The 17,705-nt window shown below is 37.1% G+C and overlaps 1 protein-coding gene across 42 annotated transcripts in view; it reads right to left on the minus strand.

Moving 5' to 3' along the window:
* CLASP2 (cytoplasmic linker associated protein 2) overlaps nt 1-17,705 on the minus strand; it is a 221,060-nt gene that overhangs the window by 47,652 nt on the left and 155,703 nt on the right. For all 42 annotated transcript variants that reach the window (XM_031663835.1, XM_031663794.1, XM_031663824.1 and 39 more), the window contains 3 exons: nt 10,926-11,069; nt 4,343-4,486; nt 3,113-3,219 (listed from right to left, as the gene is read on the minus strand). In XM_031663835.1, coding sequence (XP_031519695.1) covers nt 3,113-3,219; nt 4,343-4,486; nt 10,926-11,069 — 395 coding nt within the window. The remainder of the gene's footprint in view (nt 1-3,112; nt 3,220-4,342; nt 4,487-10,925; nt 11,070-17,705) is intronic.

Below are 17,705 nucleotides of genomic sequence, written 5' to 3' on the forward strand. Positions count from 1 at the left end.
CCATGCCTGGCTGATTTTTACAAATTTTTCTGTAGAGATGGGGTCTCAATATGTTGCCCAGGTTTGTCCCAAACTCCTGGCCTCAAGTGATCCTCCTGCCTTGGACTCCCAAACAGATAGGATTGCAAGTGTGAGCCATATCATATTATAGACATGAACTTTATAATCAAACGCTGAAATTCAACTGAAGCTGTAATTTAGCTACCAAATTTATCATATATGTAGAACACAGAAAAAATAGGGTAGGAAATGTTTGCAATATATTTTTCTCAGATGTTGATGTATTATCCAATACTTTTAATGAATAACTTGATGAAGCACACTATAATATATGGCTAATGACCATGAAGCTATTAACTATAAATACCAACTCTTTTTTTCTTTTTTCTTTTTTTTTGAGATGGAGTCTTGCTCTGTGACTTAGGCTGGAGTGCAGTGGCACAACATCGGCTCACGGCAACCTCCGCCTCCTGGGTTCAAGTGATTTTCCTGCCTCACCCTCCTGAGTAGCTGTAACTACCGGCATGCACCACCACGCTTGGCTAATTTTTGTATTATTAGTAGAGATGGGGTTTTGCCATGTTAGTCAGACTGGTCTCGAACTCCTGACCTCAAGTGATCCTCCCGCCTTAGCCTCCCAAAGTGCGGGGATTACAGGTGTGAATGAATTATTGTGGAAGATAGTGTGGTAATTCCTCAAAGACCTATAGACAGAAATATCATTTGAGCCAGCAATCCCACTACTGGGTATATACCGAAAGGAACAGAAATCATTCTGTTATAAAGACACATGCACATGTATGTGCACTGTAGCATTATTCACAATAGCAAAGACATAGAATCAACTTAAATGCCCATCAGTGATAGACTGGATAAAGAAAATGTGGTACGTATACACCATGGAATACACCACAGCCAGCCCCAACTCCTTCTTAAAAAAACTTTTTAAGTTCAGGGGTATGTGTTCAGGATGCGCAGATTTGTTATATAGGTAAACATGTGTCATGGGGTTTGTTGTACAGATTATTTTATCACCCAGGTATTAAGCCTAGTGTCCATTAATTATTTTTCCTGATCCTCTCCCTCCTCCTACCCTCTGCCCTCTGGTAGGCCCCAGTGTGTGTTGCTCCCCTCTATGTGTTCATGTGTCTTCATCATTTAGCTCCTACTTGTGAGAACATGCAGTATTTTTTTTTTTTTGTCGTTGTTCTTGCGTTAGTCTGCTAAGGATAATGATCTCCAGCTCCATCCATGTCTCCGCAAAGGACATGATCTTATTTTGTTTTTATGGCCACACAGTATTCCATGGTGTATACGTACCACATTTTCTTTATCCAGTCTATCACTGATGGGCATTTAGGTTGATTCCATGTGTTTGCTATTGTGAATAACGCTACGGTGCACATACATGTGCATGTGTCTTTATAACAGAATGATTTATATTCCTTTCGGTATATACCCAGTAGTGGGATTGCTGGCTCAAATGATATTTCTGTCTATAGGTCTTTGAGGAACTGCCACACTATCTTCCACAATAGTTCAACTAATTTACACTCCCGATAGTGTAAAAGTGTTCCTTTTTCTCCACAACCTTGCTGGCATCTGTTATTTTTTGAATTTTTAATAATAACCATTCTGACTGGTGTGAGATGGTATCTCACTGTGGGCTTGATTTGCATTTCTCTAATGATCAGTGATGTCGAACTTCTATGCAAAGAATTTTTCAAAAGGCTAGGAAAAGGAAATAAAATTTTAGTCTACTAAGCAGTCAAGAACGTCATTTGAAATACAGCTCATGCTTGAATTGCACAAGTGTGTGAAAATTGTACACATCTTTTATTTTGTATTAAGGACCAATCTGAGTCATATTTTTTCCTCAGAGGTATATATCACTATTTATTTTATATATATTTATATATATAATATATAATGAATACGACATTTGTTATCTATATTATATATACAATGATTACATAGATATTATATATGTAATGAATTATAATATCTAATTCAATACATATATAATAAAAAATTAAGCTTACAGACAAAACATAAAAATAACAAATAGGGAAGGGTTAAATATATAATAAATATAAAAATAGTGTTAAATATATAAAAATATAATAAATATATAATATATGAATATAAATCAGTTATAATCATTCTGAATATGAAATAAATCATTCTGAGTATGAAAAGCATAATATGACCTAATATATGTCATAAATATATAAATATATGACATATTATATATGTAATTCATTATATATGTAATTTATTTTATATAAACGTAATTCATATGTGATTTATTATATATGTAATTCATTATATATTACACATATATAATATGCCATATATTCATTATATATTCAGCCCTCCCCTATTTGTTATTTGTTTTGTTTGCAAGCTTAATTTTTTAAACTCATCATTATAACTGACCTCATCACCACTTATACTGAGTAGTATAATGTAATCGAAAGACACAATTTGCAATTTACTGGATTTATACAGCATCTCTGAGAAATATAACTATGCCATTTAACGTAATAAACAGTAATTTATTTCAAAAAGCTGTCGGTAGGTTTTCTTTCCACTTATTAAAAAATTCCACATCCTATATATTATCATTTAAGTAGTTGGCTTTCAAATAAACTTTGAATTTTTTTAATGTGCTAAGTTTCTACTTTTCTAAGACCTTTTAAGTCAAGTGGGAATTGACTTGAATTATATCAATGCTTGCTTTCTTAATATTGGAATTTACAGCCAGGGGTAGTACCTCACACCTGTAATCCCAGCACTTTGGGAGGCCGAGGCGGGCAGAACACCTAAGGTCAGGAGTTCGAGACCAGCCCGGACAACATAGTGAAACCCTGTCTCTAGCAAAAATACACCAATCAGTTGGGTGTAGGGTGCGCCTGTAATCCCAGCTACTTGGAAGACTGAGGCAGGAGAATTGCTTGAACCTGGGAGGTGGAGGTTGCAGTGAGCTGAGATCATATCACCGCACTCCAGCCTGGGGGACAGAGCAAGACTCTGCCTCAAAAAAAAAAAAAAAAAAAAAAAAAGGGAATTTACAAATACAAACCATCATGAAAAATCATCCTTTTATTACCTTGGAGATAAAGTATTCTGTGATGTATTGGTAGGAGAAGTAAGAGGACTGGACCAGTTAGCTGGTGATCGTGGTGTTGGTCTTGTCAAAGGACTCCCCATGGAACTCTGATGAAGGGAGTCAAAGAAATATTAACATATTACAGGTAAGTTCACTTAACACAAACATGAGGTTGAACCATATTAAAGGGCCATATTTACAGGTTAGTATTTTAAATATTCATGTACTTATGTCTGGTTTCCAGGGGGAAAATTTCTCCCTATTTAGTAATATAACTCTTTAGTCTTTTTCTGTTCTCACCTGCTTCCTGTTCTCAAATATTATCAACATCCTTTCCCTCAAGGATTGAATATAATTTTAAAGTAGCTTCCTGTTCTGAGCTAATTTCCTTCTTCTAACCATTACTAATGCTCAAATTTTATCCCTCCTTGACTTTGCTTTACACCAAGCGAGTTAAATCTGGTCATACTACTAATATATTTATTCTTAAGATATGATAAAATAATCCCTACTCCCTTTAAAAAGATGACTGACTCTGGTTCACAAGAAATTGTTTTAGGATTACTTTTAACCCTCCTCAGACTTTAAGCCTGCCATCAGTGTATCTCTTTTATTTGCTATCAAATGTCTTTCTTTTTAATGCTTTAGTTCAATTCTTTAGGCATATAATGTAAATTATTACATACGAGTAAAATATATATGTATACACAAACACATAAATATACATATTTCAATGTTTCATTTACTCAGAACTTACTTCTTCAAAACAAATTCCTGCACATCCAAGTATAAACGGACTGACAAACCTGCGATCATTTAATGTGACCACACTTCTTAGAGCACTACCTCCTTCGAATCTTATTTGCGAACCCTGGAATAAGTCATCCCTGTTAGTCCTCAAACAAGAATTGGTTCATCTAAAGAGCATGTCCTGATTCTAATGGCTTCCAGCTGGTGCTCTCATCTATGTTTTGCTCACATTTTGCTCTTCTTGTTCATACCTGGCCACTGTTTACCACCATCCTAATGTACACAAATTATAATATTATATAAACAGGACAGGCATAGGGATTCTTCCAAGACAATACTTAATTCTGCTCAGGAAATGCTGCCAAATAAAGATGCAAAAATTATATATTAAGGATCAAGTTTACCTCGTATAAAAGAAAGCAATTATTGTTAAATCAACCATCACATTATATAACAGCCAAGAAAATAAGTAAGAATTACCTGGGTTCCATTGCCAGTGTTTCGAAGGTGATTATGAAGAAGCTTCGTAGCACCATCCTGAAAAGTTTTTGGTAAAGCTCCTAATAACATTGTAAACTCTGGGGTATTGAGTTCAAATAATGAAATCAGTACTGACTGTGCTGCCTAAAAAACAAAGGCATATAGTAGATGAATATATTTTTGTTACTCAAATGAGACCATTTTCTTCCCCTACATTGCTGTTAAATAGCATGAAGCTTGACCATCTTTCCCAAAAAGGAAAAGGAAGATATTCTTATTTGCTTTCAAACTGTTTTGCTGGAAGCAAAAAAAAAAAAAAAAATTAACCTACCAGTTTTTTTGAAGGTAAGAAGGCAATATGAAAAGCGTAACAAATATTACCTAACACACAATGGAAAAGTTAACCATGACGGTTTCCAGGGTTACTCTGTTACATACTACTACAGTATTTTAGTTTTTCCAATAAACGATTACAAGGAGAAATAATATCTAATCTTCTCACAAGCAGTTAACGTAACAACTCTACAATTTGAAGCTAAAGTATGTTCTGTGGAAATGGGAACAAAATACAGCTTACTCAGATCAGTTAAGAAAAGTTATACAATTCTTTTCTGCTTCTGAAGTAATCAACTGCATTACTAAAAGCCAAACTTTGAAATTCAAATTATATACTTAATTAAGGAGAAACCCAAATCATTTATGATCACATGACTTGTATCCAAATCTGCACACTTCATTTTGGACCTTTCTGAACCCACTCTATGAAAAATACACCTGAATATAGAACACTAAGGGGAATGGTTAAATTATGTTATATTGGAATGATGGAATACTATACAACACAATCTTGGAAGATGATATAGCTCTCAATGTAGAAACTGAGAAAGGTCTATTATATACTGTTGAAGAAAAACTATAAGACTGCTGTAACAGGCTAGGTGCAATGGCTCACACCTGTAATCCCAGCACTTTGGGAGGCAAAGGCAGGTGGATCACTTGAGGTCAGGAGTTCAAGACCAGTCTGGCTAACATGATGAAACCTCGTCTCTACTAAAAATACAAAAATTAGCTGGGTGTGGTGATGTGTGCTTGTAATCCCAGCTACTTGGGAGGCTGAGGCCAGAGGATCTCCTGAACCTGGGAAGTGGAAGTTGCAGTGAGCAGAGATCGTGCCACTGCACTCCAGCCTGGGAGACAGACTGAGACTTAATCTCAAAAGGGAAGGAAAAAAAAAAAAAAGGAGTGCTATAATATGGGCACATTTTGTTAAAAACAAAAAAGTATAAGTTGTGTGGGTATATACTCTGGGTATCTAACATGTTAATAGTGCTTAAATAAAGCTATTAATATTTGCAGTTTGAAAACAAAAGTTACGATCTCATACTTTTTTTGGAACCACCACATTGAATGGACCACAAATAAACTTGAGCAAATGAACTAGTAATTGTTAATATATACTTTATTCCATCTAGTTTACTTTGGTTTGGAGATTCAGCTTTATTTCCCCTGTAGGGACAGACATCCCAATTGCTCCCAAACCCTTTACCAATGAGTATATCCTTTCCTCATGACTTGAAGTGACACTTGTATAATGAACTAATCTCCTATATAAACCTAAGTGTCTCTGGACCTTCCTTCATGTTCCATTGATCTACTTGTCTATTTCTGTACTAACACCACATGACATAAAATACATAGCGTTAGTATATTTTGATCGTACCGTTCCTTTCTTGTGGTTTAAATTTCCTAATGTCATATTTGTTTTACTAGATACATTTCATATTTTTTTTGTAGAAATGCAAATTTCTATTTGTAGTCTTTCTATCAAAGTAATACATCTATACAGATTTTTAAAAACCAGTTTTAGAAAAGGTTTTATAAATCTCAATTCCATTGTTCAGCTCTCTAGAGTTCCCTTTTGTAATGCTTGCTTTTACAAATAGTTAGGATTCATAGGTTTATAAAATTATTTCTTCATTGATCAGCTTGAGACATTTTCTAGCGATTTCCTACAACAGATGAGGACTTAGGTTCCTTTCACTATCAGCTCTACCTTTTCTTCTTTCTTCTCCCTTATACTAGTCCATTTTTGTCACATCAGACAGCATAATCTTTAAAAACATAAATCATATTACTCTGTGACTTAAAAATGTGCCAATAATTTCTATAGTCACATCAGTATTCTTGTTCTTGGAATATCACAAAATTTAAATTTTGATGAAATCCAATTTATCTGTTTTTCCATTTGTTGCCTAAGCTTCTGATACCATATCGAAGGATCCACTGATAAATCCGAGTTCATGAAGATTTATTCCTGTTTTAAGTGTTTTATTTTCCTGTGTCTATTGAGATGATTATGTAGTTTTTGTATTTTTACTATTGATACGATATATTACATTAATAGATTTTTGGATGTTAATCTAACCTTACATTCCTGGGATAAACCCCTCTTCGTCATTGATATGGTTTGGCTCTGTGTCCCCACCCAAATCTCATCTTGAATTATACTCCCATAATTCCCACGTGTTGGAGGGACACCGTGGGAGACAACTGAATCATGGGGGTGGTTTCCGCCACACTGTTCTTGTGGTAGTGAATAAGTCTCACGAATCTGATGATTTGATAAGGGGAAACCCATTTCACTTGACTCATTCTCTCTCTCTTTGCCTGCTGACATCCACGTAAGACATTATTTGCTCCTCCTTGGCTTCTGCCATGATTGTGAGGCTTCCCAAGTCCCATGAAACTAAGTACAATTAAACGTTTCTTTTGTAAATTGCCCAGTCTCAAATATGTCTTTATCAGCAGCATGAAAACGTACTAACAGTCATGGTATATAATTCTTTTATATATGTTGCTAAATTTGGCTTGCCAGCATTTTGTTGAAGATTAAGGCATTCATATTCATAAAGAGATGCTGGTCTGTAGTGTTTTTTTGATGTGTGATGTCTCTGTCTAGTTTTGGTATCAGAATAAAACTGGTCTCACAGAATACACTGGGAAGTATTCCTTCCTCTTCTGCTTGTTTGGAAGAATGTGTGAAGAACTGCTATTAATTGTTTGGTGGAATTTACCACCAATGAAGCCATCTGAGCCTGGGCTTTTCTTCCTGCAGTTTTATTTTATGTTTTTTTTTTTTTTGAGATGGGGTGCTGCTCTGTCACTCGGGCTGGAGTGCAGTGGTGTGATCACAGTTCACTGCAGCGTCGACCTCCTGGACTCGAATGATCCTCCTACCCTAGCCTCCCGAGTAGCTGGGACTACAGACGTATGCCACCACACTCAATTAAATTTTTGTATAGACAAGGTTTCACCATGTTACCCAGGCTAGTCTCTTCTGGGTTCGGGCAATCCACCTGCCTCAGCCTCCCAAAGTGCTGGGATTACAGGTGTGAGCCACCGTGCCTGGCCTGTGCATAGTTTTTGAATACTGGATCAATTTCCTGTTATAGTTCTATTCATACTATCTACTTCTTCTTGAGTCAGTTTTGGTAGTTTGTATCTTTCTAGGAATTTGTTCATTTCACCTAAGATTTTTTTGTAAGCTCAGTAGTCATATTAAAATAATTTTTAAGTCTTTAAATCAAATACATATTTACGGATTTTAAAAAACAGTTTTAGAAAACATTTTATATATATATATATATTTTTTGAGACAGGGTCTCGTTCTGTTGCCCAGGCTGGAGTGCAGTGGTGCGATCTCGGCTCACTGCAACCTCTGCCTCCTGGGTTCAGGCCATTCTCCCGCCTCAGTCTCCTGAGTAGCTGGGAGTAAAGGCGTGTGCCACCATACCCAGCTAATTTTTTGTATTTTTAGTAGAGACAAGGTTTCACCATGTTATCCGAGATGGTCTTGCTCTCCTGACCTCATGCTTCCCTGCCTCGGCTTCCCAAAGTGCTGGAATTACAGGCGTGAGCCACTGTGCCTGACCATCATTTTATAAATCTTAATTCCCTTTTTCAGCTTTCCAGAGTCCCCTTTTGTAATGCTTGTTTTTACTGATAGGATTGACAGGCTTATACAATTATTTCTTCACTATCAGCTTGAGACATTTTCTAGTGATTTCCTACTACAATAGATAACGACTACAGTTTCATTTTTTTTTTTTTGAGTTGGGAGTCTCACTATCATCCAGGCTGGAGTGCAGCAGCACGATCATAGCTCACTGCACCCTTGAACTCCTTGGCTCAAGTGATCTTCCTGCTTCAGTCTTTTGAGTATCTAGGACTAAAGGCAGGCACCACCATACCCACCTAATTTTGAATTTTTGCATAGATGAGGTCTTGTCATATTGCTCAGGCTGGTCTCGGACTCCCAGCCTCAAGTGATCCTTCCACCTTGGGATTACAGGTGTGAGCCACCACACACCCAGGTGTTAGGATTACAGGTGTGAGCCACCACACCCAGTACATTTATAATTCTAGTAATTTGAATGTTTTCTCTTTTTACCCTGATACGTTTAGCTAAAGGTTTGTCAATTTCGTTGATCTTTCCAAAGAACCAGTTTTTGGTTTCACTGGTTTTCCCAGTCTCTATTTCATTAACTTTTGCTTTTATCTTGATTATATCCTCCCTTTTGCTATCTTCAGGTTTAGTATGCTTTTCTTTTTCCAGTGTGTTACAGTGGTGAATTGGATTACTGATTTTACTGATTTGAGAGCTATCTTTTTACTGTAGGCATTAAGAGTGACAAATTTCCCTAGAACCACTGCTTTAGCTTTATCCCATACATTTTGGTATGCCATGTCCTCATTTTCATTCATCTCAATGTATTTCTCAGTGTATTTTCTTATTTCTCTTTTGATTTCCTCTTCGGCCCACTGATTACTTAAGAGTGAGCTGTCTGTCGACTTTCCAAACTCTTTTCTATTATTGACTCTAATTTCATTCTATTGTGGTCAGAGAACATACTGTGTATTAGTTCTAGCATTTTAATCTATTGAGATTTGTTTCATGGCCTAGCATGCAGAATGTTCCAAGTGTACTTGAGAAGAATATTCTTCTGTTGTTGGGTGCAGTGCTCGTCACTGGAAATAAAGATCACAAAAAATGTATATTTTGTGTACTTTTTTTTTTTTTTTAAGGTAGGGTCTCACTCTGTCACCCAGGCTGGAGTGCAGTGGCACGATCTTTCTCACTGCATCCTCGACCTCCTGGGCTCCAGTGATCCTCCCACCTTAGCCTCCCAGGTAGCTAGGGCTACAGGTGCATGCCATTGCACCCACTTTTTTATATTTTTTAGTAGAGATAGGGTTTCGCCATTTGCTCCGGCTGGTCTCAAGCTCCTGAGCTCAGACAATCCCCCTGCCTCAGCCTACCAGTGTTGAGATTACAGGCGTGAGCCAACTGCGTACGGCCTATGTGTACTCCTTTTGCAGCAAATGTTGATGGAAATGATTCACCAGAAAAGAAAGTAAATAAAAGTAAATACAAGATGCAAGAAACAGGCTGGGTGCAGTGGCTCACGTCTGTAATCCCAGCACTTTGGGAGGCCGAGGTGGGCAGATCACTTGAGGATAGGAGTTTGAGACCAGCTTGGTCCAATATGGTGAAACCCCATCTCTATTAAAAATACAAAAATTAGCTGGGTGTGGTGGTGGGTGCCTGTAATCCCAGCTACTCAGGAGGCTGAGGCATGAGAATCACTTGAATTGGAAGGTGGAGGTTGCAGTGAGCCAATATCATGCCACTGCACTCCAGCCTAGGTGAAAAAGCGAGACTCAAAAAAAAAAAAAAAAAAAAAAAAGATGCAAGAAGTAAACAGGGATGAAGATAAGTCTCAGGAAGATGCTCAAGAGAAATTGCAGGCAGACGTGTGTGCAGCAGGCCTGGGGAGAAACATGTCAAAACTGGAGAAAACAGAATGTCTAGGAAGGAGCTCTCTAGAAAATAAAATAAGTTTAATCTATGTTTTTGAGCATGTGAAAAATAATAGTCATACACGTATAGCAGAGATGTTGAAAATATTAAGATACTTAAAAAAAAAAAGTAGGCAAATGAAAAAGCAAGGCAAATTATCAACTCCAGGACAAATAACGTTTCTATAAGAAAGAAAGCAGTCGCAAATCACTTGGTATAGAAGTGAATACCTGCATAGTCAAATGTAAATCTTTTCTACTGATAACTAGTAATTGATTCATAAGTATTTTATGAATACCTTAGAAAGGATACAGAAAGTATGAGAAAGCTAAGTCCTCACTTATCAAGATAGATGGATATACCTAATGTCTACATTTATCAATAGATAAAAAAAAGTCTAAAAATTGATAAATCAAACAATAGTGTAAGCTCTTATTTGAAATGTATAGGTAAATGCAAGGGGAATGATTTGAAATATTCTGAATGGTTATAAAATTAGAGTGAGAATCATTGTAAGGGCAGCTACTTTTGATTCTAGGTTTGAAAATTACACTCACATTAATTGGATAAAATTTGAAACAATTTTAAAGATTTTTTTAAAAAGCTCTTCATAACTCACTGCTAACTGCTAAGGTGCTGAAAATATTAGCTTACTTCACTGGCAATCCACAATAACTGACTTGCTTTCCCAATTTATCTTCTAAACCTCATATTAAAACATACCTTCCGAACATCAGAACTTTTGGGTTCTGTTGTCCAAGTGATGACCCGAGACACTGCTAGGCGAGTTTCACTGGAATTTATAAAATCTCCTGGATCCATCTGTTTGGCCAGAGTTTCTATGTATTTAAGGATAGCAACCTTCACCTGCAGAGGAAAGCACAAAGAGAAAGGACAGAAAGATGGTTATTGTGAGACACTAGAGAACATTTCAAAAATAATCAGGTGATGATGATGATTATTTTTTTATATATGGAAAGGGTCTTACTATGTTGGCCAGGCTGGTCTTGAGCTCCTGGCCTCAAGCAATCCTCCCAGCTCCGCCTCCCAAAGAGCTGGGATTATAGGCATGAGCCATCATGCCCAGCCACGTGATACAATCACCTACCTACCTGAGGTACAAGTATATGATAGTGTTGATGACTTTTGTTTTTCACACACAATCAGAACTTCGAGGTCCCAGGTGTTTCATTCCCAAGATTTGAACAACTGCTGAAGACTATCTTGACAAGATTATAAACATTTTCTTAAATCAGCCCTCAGAGCTTATGGCTGACTCTTGGCCAGCCTCACAGGGAGCTGGTCTTTATTAACTCTGTAATTTTGTTTTTGGGAAAATGAACCAAAGTGTTTTTAAAAAAAGGTATGGCAAATCAAGGTAGCAATCAAGGTGGGCAATATAGTTGTTTTTGTTGTTGTTGTTAAACACAGACTCACATAATGAGATGAGGTTCCTTAGTGAGTCTACCAGTTGTTAGACTTGCCTTCCAAAAGAACTGTCACAAAAATGAGTTACACAAGTACCACTGAAGAAAAGACAACACCTCTGTGGATAAAAATGTTCTGTGTAGGTTTATATATATATATATATATATATTTTTTTTTTTTGAGACAGAGTCTCACCCTGTTGCCCAGGCTGGAGTGCAATGGTACGATCTTGGCTCACTGCAACCTCCGCCTCCTGGGTTCAAACAGCTCTCCTGCCTCAGCCTCCCGAGTAGCTGGGATTATAGGCGCTACACCCAGCTAATTTTTTGTATTTTTAGCAGAGACGAGGTTTCACCATGTTGGCCATGCTGGTCTCGAACTCCTGACCTCATGATCTGCCCACCTCAGTCTCCCGAAGTGCTGGGATTACAGGCATGAGCCACCGTGCCCGGCCTATTCTCCCAGTAATTCTTGATGTGTAGGTGCACGGAAGGCAGATGTTTGAAATATATGTATCTGTGGAATGGCTATAATTGAGCTAATTAATAAATGCATTACTTCATATACTTATTTTTTTTGTGGTGAGAACACTTAAAATCTATTCTCTTGGCAATTTTCTTTTTATAAATTCAATTTTAAAGTTTTATATATTTAATGTGTATAAGTTTTCATATACATATACATAGTGAAATGTTTCTTACAGTCAAGCAAATCAATGAATCCATTATCTCAGTTACCCCTTTTGTGTGTGTAGCAAGAGCACCTAAAATCTACTCTTTTAGCAAAAATCCCACATATAATACAATATTATGAACTATGGTCTTCATGTTGTCTGTTAGATCTCTAGACTTATTCATCCTATAGATCTGCAACTATGTATACTTTGACCTATAGCTCCCCATTCCACATCCCCTCATTAGCAATTTTCAAGTATACAATACATTGTTATTAACTAAAGTCACCATGTTCTACCTGGGCACTTAAGAAACAGCACATGACATAGTACACAGTCCTTGGATACAGCAAGGATGCTGAACACATATTAAATGCTAATTTGCTGACTTAGAATAATGAAGGTTTAAATGTATGATTGAAACTTGAGAAGAAATTGTCAAATTTAAAGGTAATATGTTTTTCTATGTTTTTTCTTCCCTTAGTATTGATTTTAATGTCATTTTTGTCACTCAGGCGAAATAAGGTCTCTGGGAAGTGCCATACTGAATAAATTCACGGGAGTAAAATATTAAAATAAGGTTCTGACACGTGTACATTTTTCCCTTCCTCCTTCCAGTTAAAAAAAGAGATCATATTACATTTTTCTTTCATAACGAATTTTAAGAAGTATTTATAACTCTACACAGTCAACAAAAGCAAAAATAGACAAATGAGATTACATCAAACTAAAAAGCTTCTGCACAGCAAAGGAAACAATCAACAGAGTGAAGAGACAACTACAAAATGGGAGAAAATATTGTACTGTAAACCATACATCTGATAAGCGGTTAACATTCAAAATATATAAGAAACTCACGACTCAATAGCAAGAAAACAAATAAACTGTTTAGAAAATGGGCAAAGGATCCGAATAGACATTTCTCAAAGAAAGACATACAAATGGCCAACAGGTGTATGGAAAAATGACCAATATCAGTATTCATCAGGGAAAGGCAAACTAATACCACATTTGAGATATTCACCTCACACCTGTTAGAATGACTGTTATCAAAAAGATGAAAGATAAGTGTTGGTGATGATGTGGAGAAAATGAAACTCTTCCACAATGCTGGTGGAAATGTAAATTAGTACTGCCATTATGGAAAATAATATGGAGGTTCCTCAAAAAATTAGAAATAGAACAACCATATGATCTAGCATTCCATAGTGGGTATATACCCAAAGGACATGAAATCAGAATGTGGAAGTGACATCTGCACTTCCATGTTCACTGCAGCATTACTCATAATACCAAGATATGGAATCAGCCAGGCGCAGTGGCTCACGCCTGTAATCCCAGCCCTTTGGGAGGCCGAGGCAGGCGGATCACCTAGTGTCAGGAGGTCAAGGCCAGCCAGGCCAACGTGGTAAAACCTTGTCTATACTAAAAATACAAAAATTAGCTGGGCGTGGTGGTGGGCACCTGTAATCCCAGCTACTCAGGGGGCTGAGGCAGGAGATCGCTTGAACCTGGGAGGTGGAGTTGCAGTGAACTGAGGTCGCACCACTGCACTCCAGCCTGGGCAACAGGAGCGAAACTCTGCCTCGGGGGAAAAAAAAAAGTAATCAACTTAAGTGTCTATCAATGGCTGAAAAGATAATGAAACTGTGGTATATATATACACAATAGAATACTAGTCAGCCTTATAAAGGAAATTTTGTTGTTTGTGATAACGAAGATAAACCTGGAGGACAATATGTTACATGAAATAAGCCAGACATAGAAAGACAAATACTGTATGATCTCATTTACAAGCAGCATGTAAAAAAAAGTCAAATTTATAGAAATAGAGAGTAAAATGGAGGGTAGGGGACTGGAGAGATGTTGGTCAAAGGGCACAGCATTTTAGTTAGACAGGAGTAATAGGTTTAAGAGATATGATTTCTCCATCAGCCAGGAAGATGTTGGTGTAGAGGTTGACATAGATATCAAGGACAGCAACTACCATGGCTCCCAGTGCTATGATGAAATCTCAGATGCACGGTCTTCTGGCCAAATGTCTGCAATTTCATATTGTAGGAGCATTCATTGTATCCCTGGGGGTAGCAGCTCTTTATAAGTTTGCTGTAGCTAAACCAGGAAAGAAGGCATATGAAGATTTCTATGGAAATTATGATTCCATGAAAGATTTTGAGGAGATGAGAAAGGCTGGTATCTTTCAGGGTGCAAAGGGATTATGGAATATAAAGAATTTCTTCAGGCTGAATGACCTAGAAGTTTGTAACTAACTTGTGTTTCTGAACTATGAATTATGAATATGTGGGGTAAGAAACAGTTTCTCTTGATAAATAATCAGCAACAACAAAAAGAGACCTGTACATCATGGTGACTACAGTTAAGAACAATATATGGTATATTTGAAAATTGATAAAAGAGTGAATTTTGTGTTCTCGCCACAAAAAAAGATACACCTATGAGGTAATACAAATGTTAAATAACTTGATTTAGCCATTCCACAATGTATACATATATCAAAACATGTTATATGCCATAAATATATAGAATTTTTACTTGCCAATTAAAAGGCATATTTGTAACTTTAAATAAATTTATTGAAAAAACCAAAAGTTAACCTATTAGCCATCAGAAATGTGTAGTAGACAGGAAAAGAGATTTCTGGTTAGTTTTAAAGTACCAGGCACAATTAAATTATGATAGCACATAATATTCTGATTTTTTTTTTTTTTTTGAGATAAGGTCTCACTCTGTCACCCAGGATGGAGTGCAGTGGTGTGATCTCAGCTCACTGGTAGCCTCGACATCCCAACTCAAGTGATCCTCCCACCTTAGCTTCCCGAGTAGCTGAGATCACAGGCATGCACCACCACGTCCAGCTAATTAAAAAAATTTTTTTGTAGAGATGGGGTTTTGCCATGTTGCCCAGGCTAGTCTCGAACTCCTGGGCTCTAGTGATCTGCCCACCTTGGCCTCCCATAGTGTTGGGATTACAGGTAAAAGCCACCATTCCCTGGCCAATATTCTGAATTCCTGAAGCAATGTCATCCTCTCTCAGTGTTAATAGATGGAAGGTGACTACGTTAAATCAAAAAATGAACATCAATATATTTTGTTTATAATTTGCCACCATCAATAACTGAATATATTTATTAACACTATTGGAGATTCAATTAATGCAGTGCCTTGGCAATTTATCGTCATGCAAAATTTTACAAGGGTTTCACAGAAAGTATGTGTTTACTATACTAACAGGCAACATAACCACAATACATATATAATCATTTGAACATGTATATTTATCAGGATATTTTACTAGATTATACCTAGTTTATAATTTTAACACAGCAAACATGCATTCTTTTTCAGAGAAGGAAAAACAATCTAGCTGCTAAGGGATGTGAGATTCTTTAACTTGTTTGTGAAACCCAGAAAAAGAGGTCAGCAAAAATTACATTTATCTTTAAAGTATTACTAATTCAAGTAAAATCACTTTGTATTGCCATTTCCCCCCATTTCTTCCTCTTGACATGTAATCACATTACACTCGAAAAGAGATGTAAAATTTTATATAAACGTCCATCATTTATCTGAAAGATAAATAAAAAAATTTTCTAGATCTGATACTCAAGTTACATGTGGTTTTCTATAATCTGTTAAAACTTTTTATACATAATCCTGTCACCCACTTGAAAGCTGGTTTTATTTTTGGCATAAGGTATGGCTCCAATATAACTTTTCCCTGCTATTCTAAACACTGATGTAAGAGTTGAAAAGTGATTTTCTTTTTTTTCTGAGATGGAGTCTCACTCTGTCATCCAGGCTAGAGGGCAGTGGCAAAGACTCGGCTCACTGCAACTTCCACCTCCTGGGTTCAAGCGATTCTCCTGCCTCAGCCTCCCGAGTAACTGGCATTACAGGTGCATGCCACCACTCCCGGCTAACTTTTTGTATTTTTAGTAGAGACGTGGTTTCACCATGTTGGCCAGCCTGGTCACGAACTCCTGACCTCAGATGATCCACCTATCTCGGCCTCCCAAAGTGCTGGGATCACATGCCTGAGCCACCATGACCAGCCAAAAAGTGATTTTCCTTCATGGATTTGCTAATATATCTATTATCTATATTAAATATGTATTTATAAATAACTTAGGCTTTTAGAGAAACAATCTTGTGATTCCAGTTTCCAGTATAATATTTTCCAATAGGAAAGTTACTTTTAATTTGTGCATATCTCATTTTAATCTTTGCTTTGTCTTTCTCTTCAAGTCTCCTGCAACTTATTCTCCCTCTGAACTCAATTATCAACACCTTATTTTTATTTATTTGCTTTTCTGAGACCGAGTCTCACTCTGTCTCCCAAGCTAGAAAGCAGTGGCATGATTTTGGCTCACTGCAACCTCCGCCTCCTGGGTTTGAGCGATGTCTCCTGCCTCAGCCTCCCAAGTAGCTGGGACTACAGGCGCCCAACATCACCCCTGGTAAATTTTTGTATTTTCAGTAGAGACAGGGTTTTTCCATGTTGGCCAGGCTGGTCTCAAACTCCTGACCTCAAGTGATCCACCTGCCTCAGCCTCCCAAAGTGCTGGGAGTACAGGTGTGAGCCACTGTGTCCAGCCTCACCCTTATTTCTTAAGCTGGTTTAGACCTTCATTTGCACTGGCCCATGAAACATCTCTATATACATTTTCTACTTTTTTTCTTTCTTTACTTCTTTTTTTTTTCTTTTTTTTTTTTTTAACAGACAGGGTCTCACTCTGTCTCTTAAAAAAAAGAGGCTCCCAGGCTGGAGTGCAGTGGCGTGATTAGAGCTCACCGTAACCTCAACTCCTGGGTTCATGCAATCCTCTTGCCTCACCTCCTGAGCAGCTAGGACTATGGGCATGAACTACCACACCTAGTTAACTCTACATACATTTCAGTAGCACCTGAACACCACTACAGGTACCTATATCATAACTTTTACTACTGTTTAGAGTTTATTATATATTATAGTTAATAATGATAAAATTACAAACTTTATATTCCCAGGAACACCTAGCACAATGCCTTGGTCATTTTGAGTTCAAAAATATCTATTAATAATATCAAGTAAATTACTCTTCTGCAAGTCCCTTTTCAAAATCAAACAGATGAAACCTCTTTCCCCTAGCAGCTCTAAGAAAACAACATTATATTGAGTGTAAGTTGTGAAAGGAAAATAAAATGGCCTATGCCAAAGGGAAAAGTTAGGCTTGGGAACTGAGTCATCCAAAAAACTGCCTCCCATTTGTTCATACACAGACAGCTGCAAGATAGAAGGCTACACAGCTCTTCAGGTGGTCTCCCTCATGCTGACAATGTAAATTAACAGTTTATCTTCACAGGTAGAGGACAATGATGCGACTAGAAATCATCCCCCACTC

This window comes from Papio anubis, chromosome 2 (assembly GCF_008728515.1).
Source record: "Papio anubis isolate 15944 chromosome 2, Panubis1.0, whole genome shotgun sequence".
Taxonomy (NCBI): domain Eukaryota; kingdom Metazoa; phylum Chordata; class Mammalia; order Primates; family Cercopithecidae; genus Papio; species Papio anubis.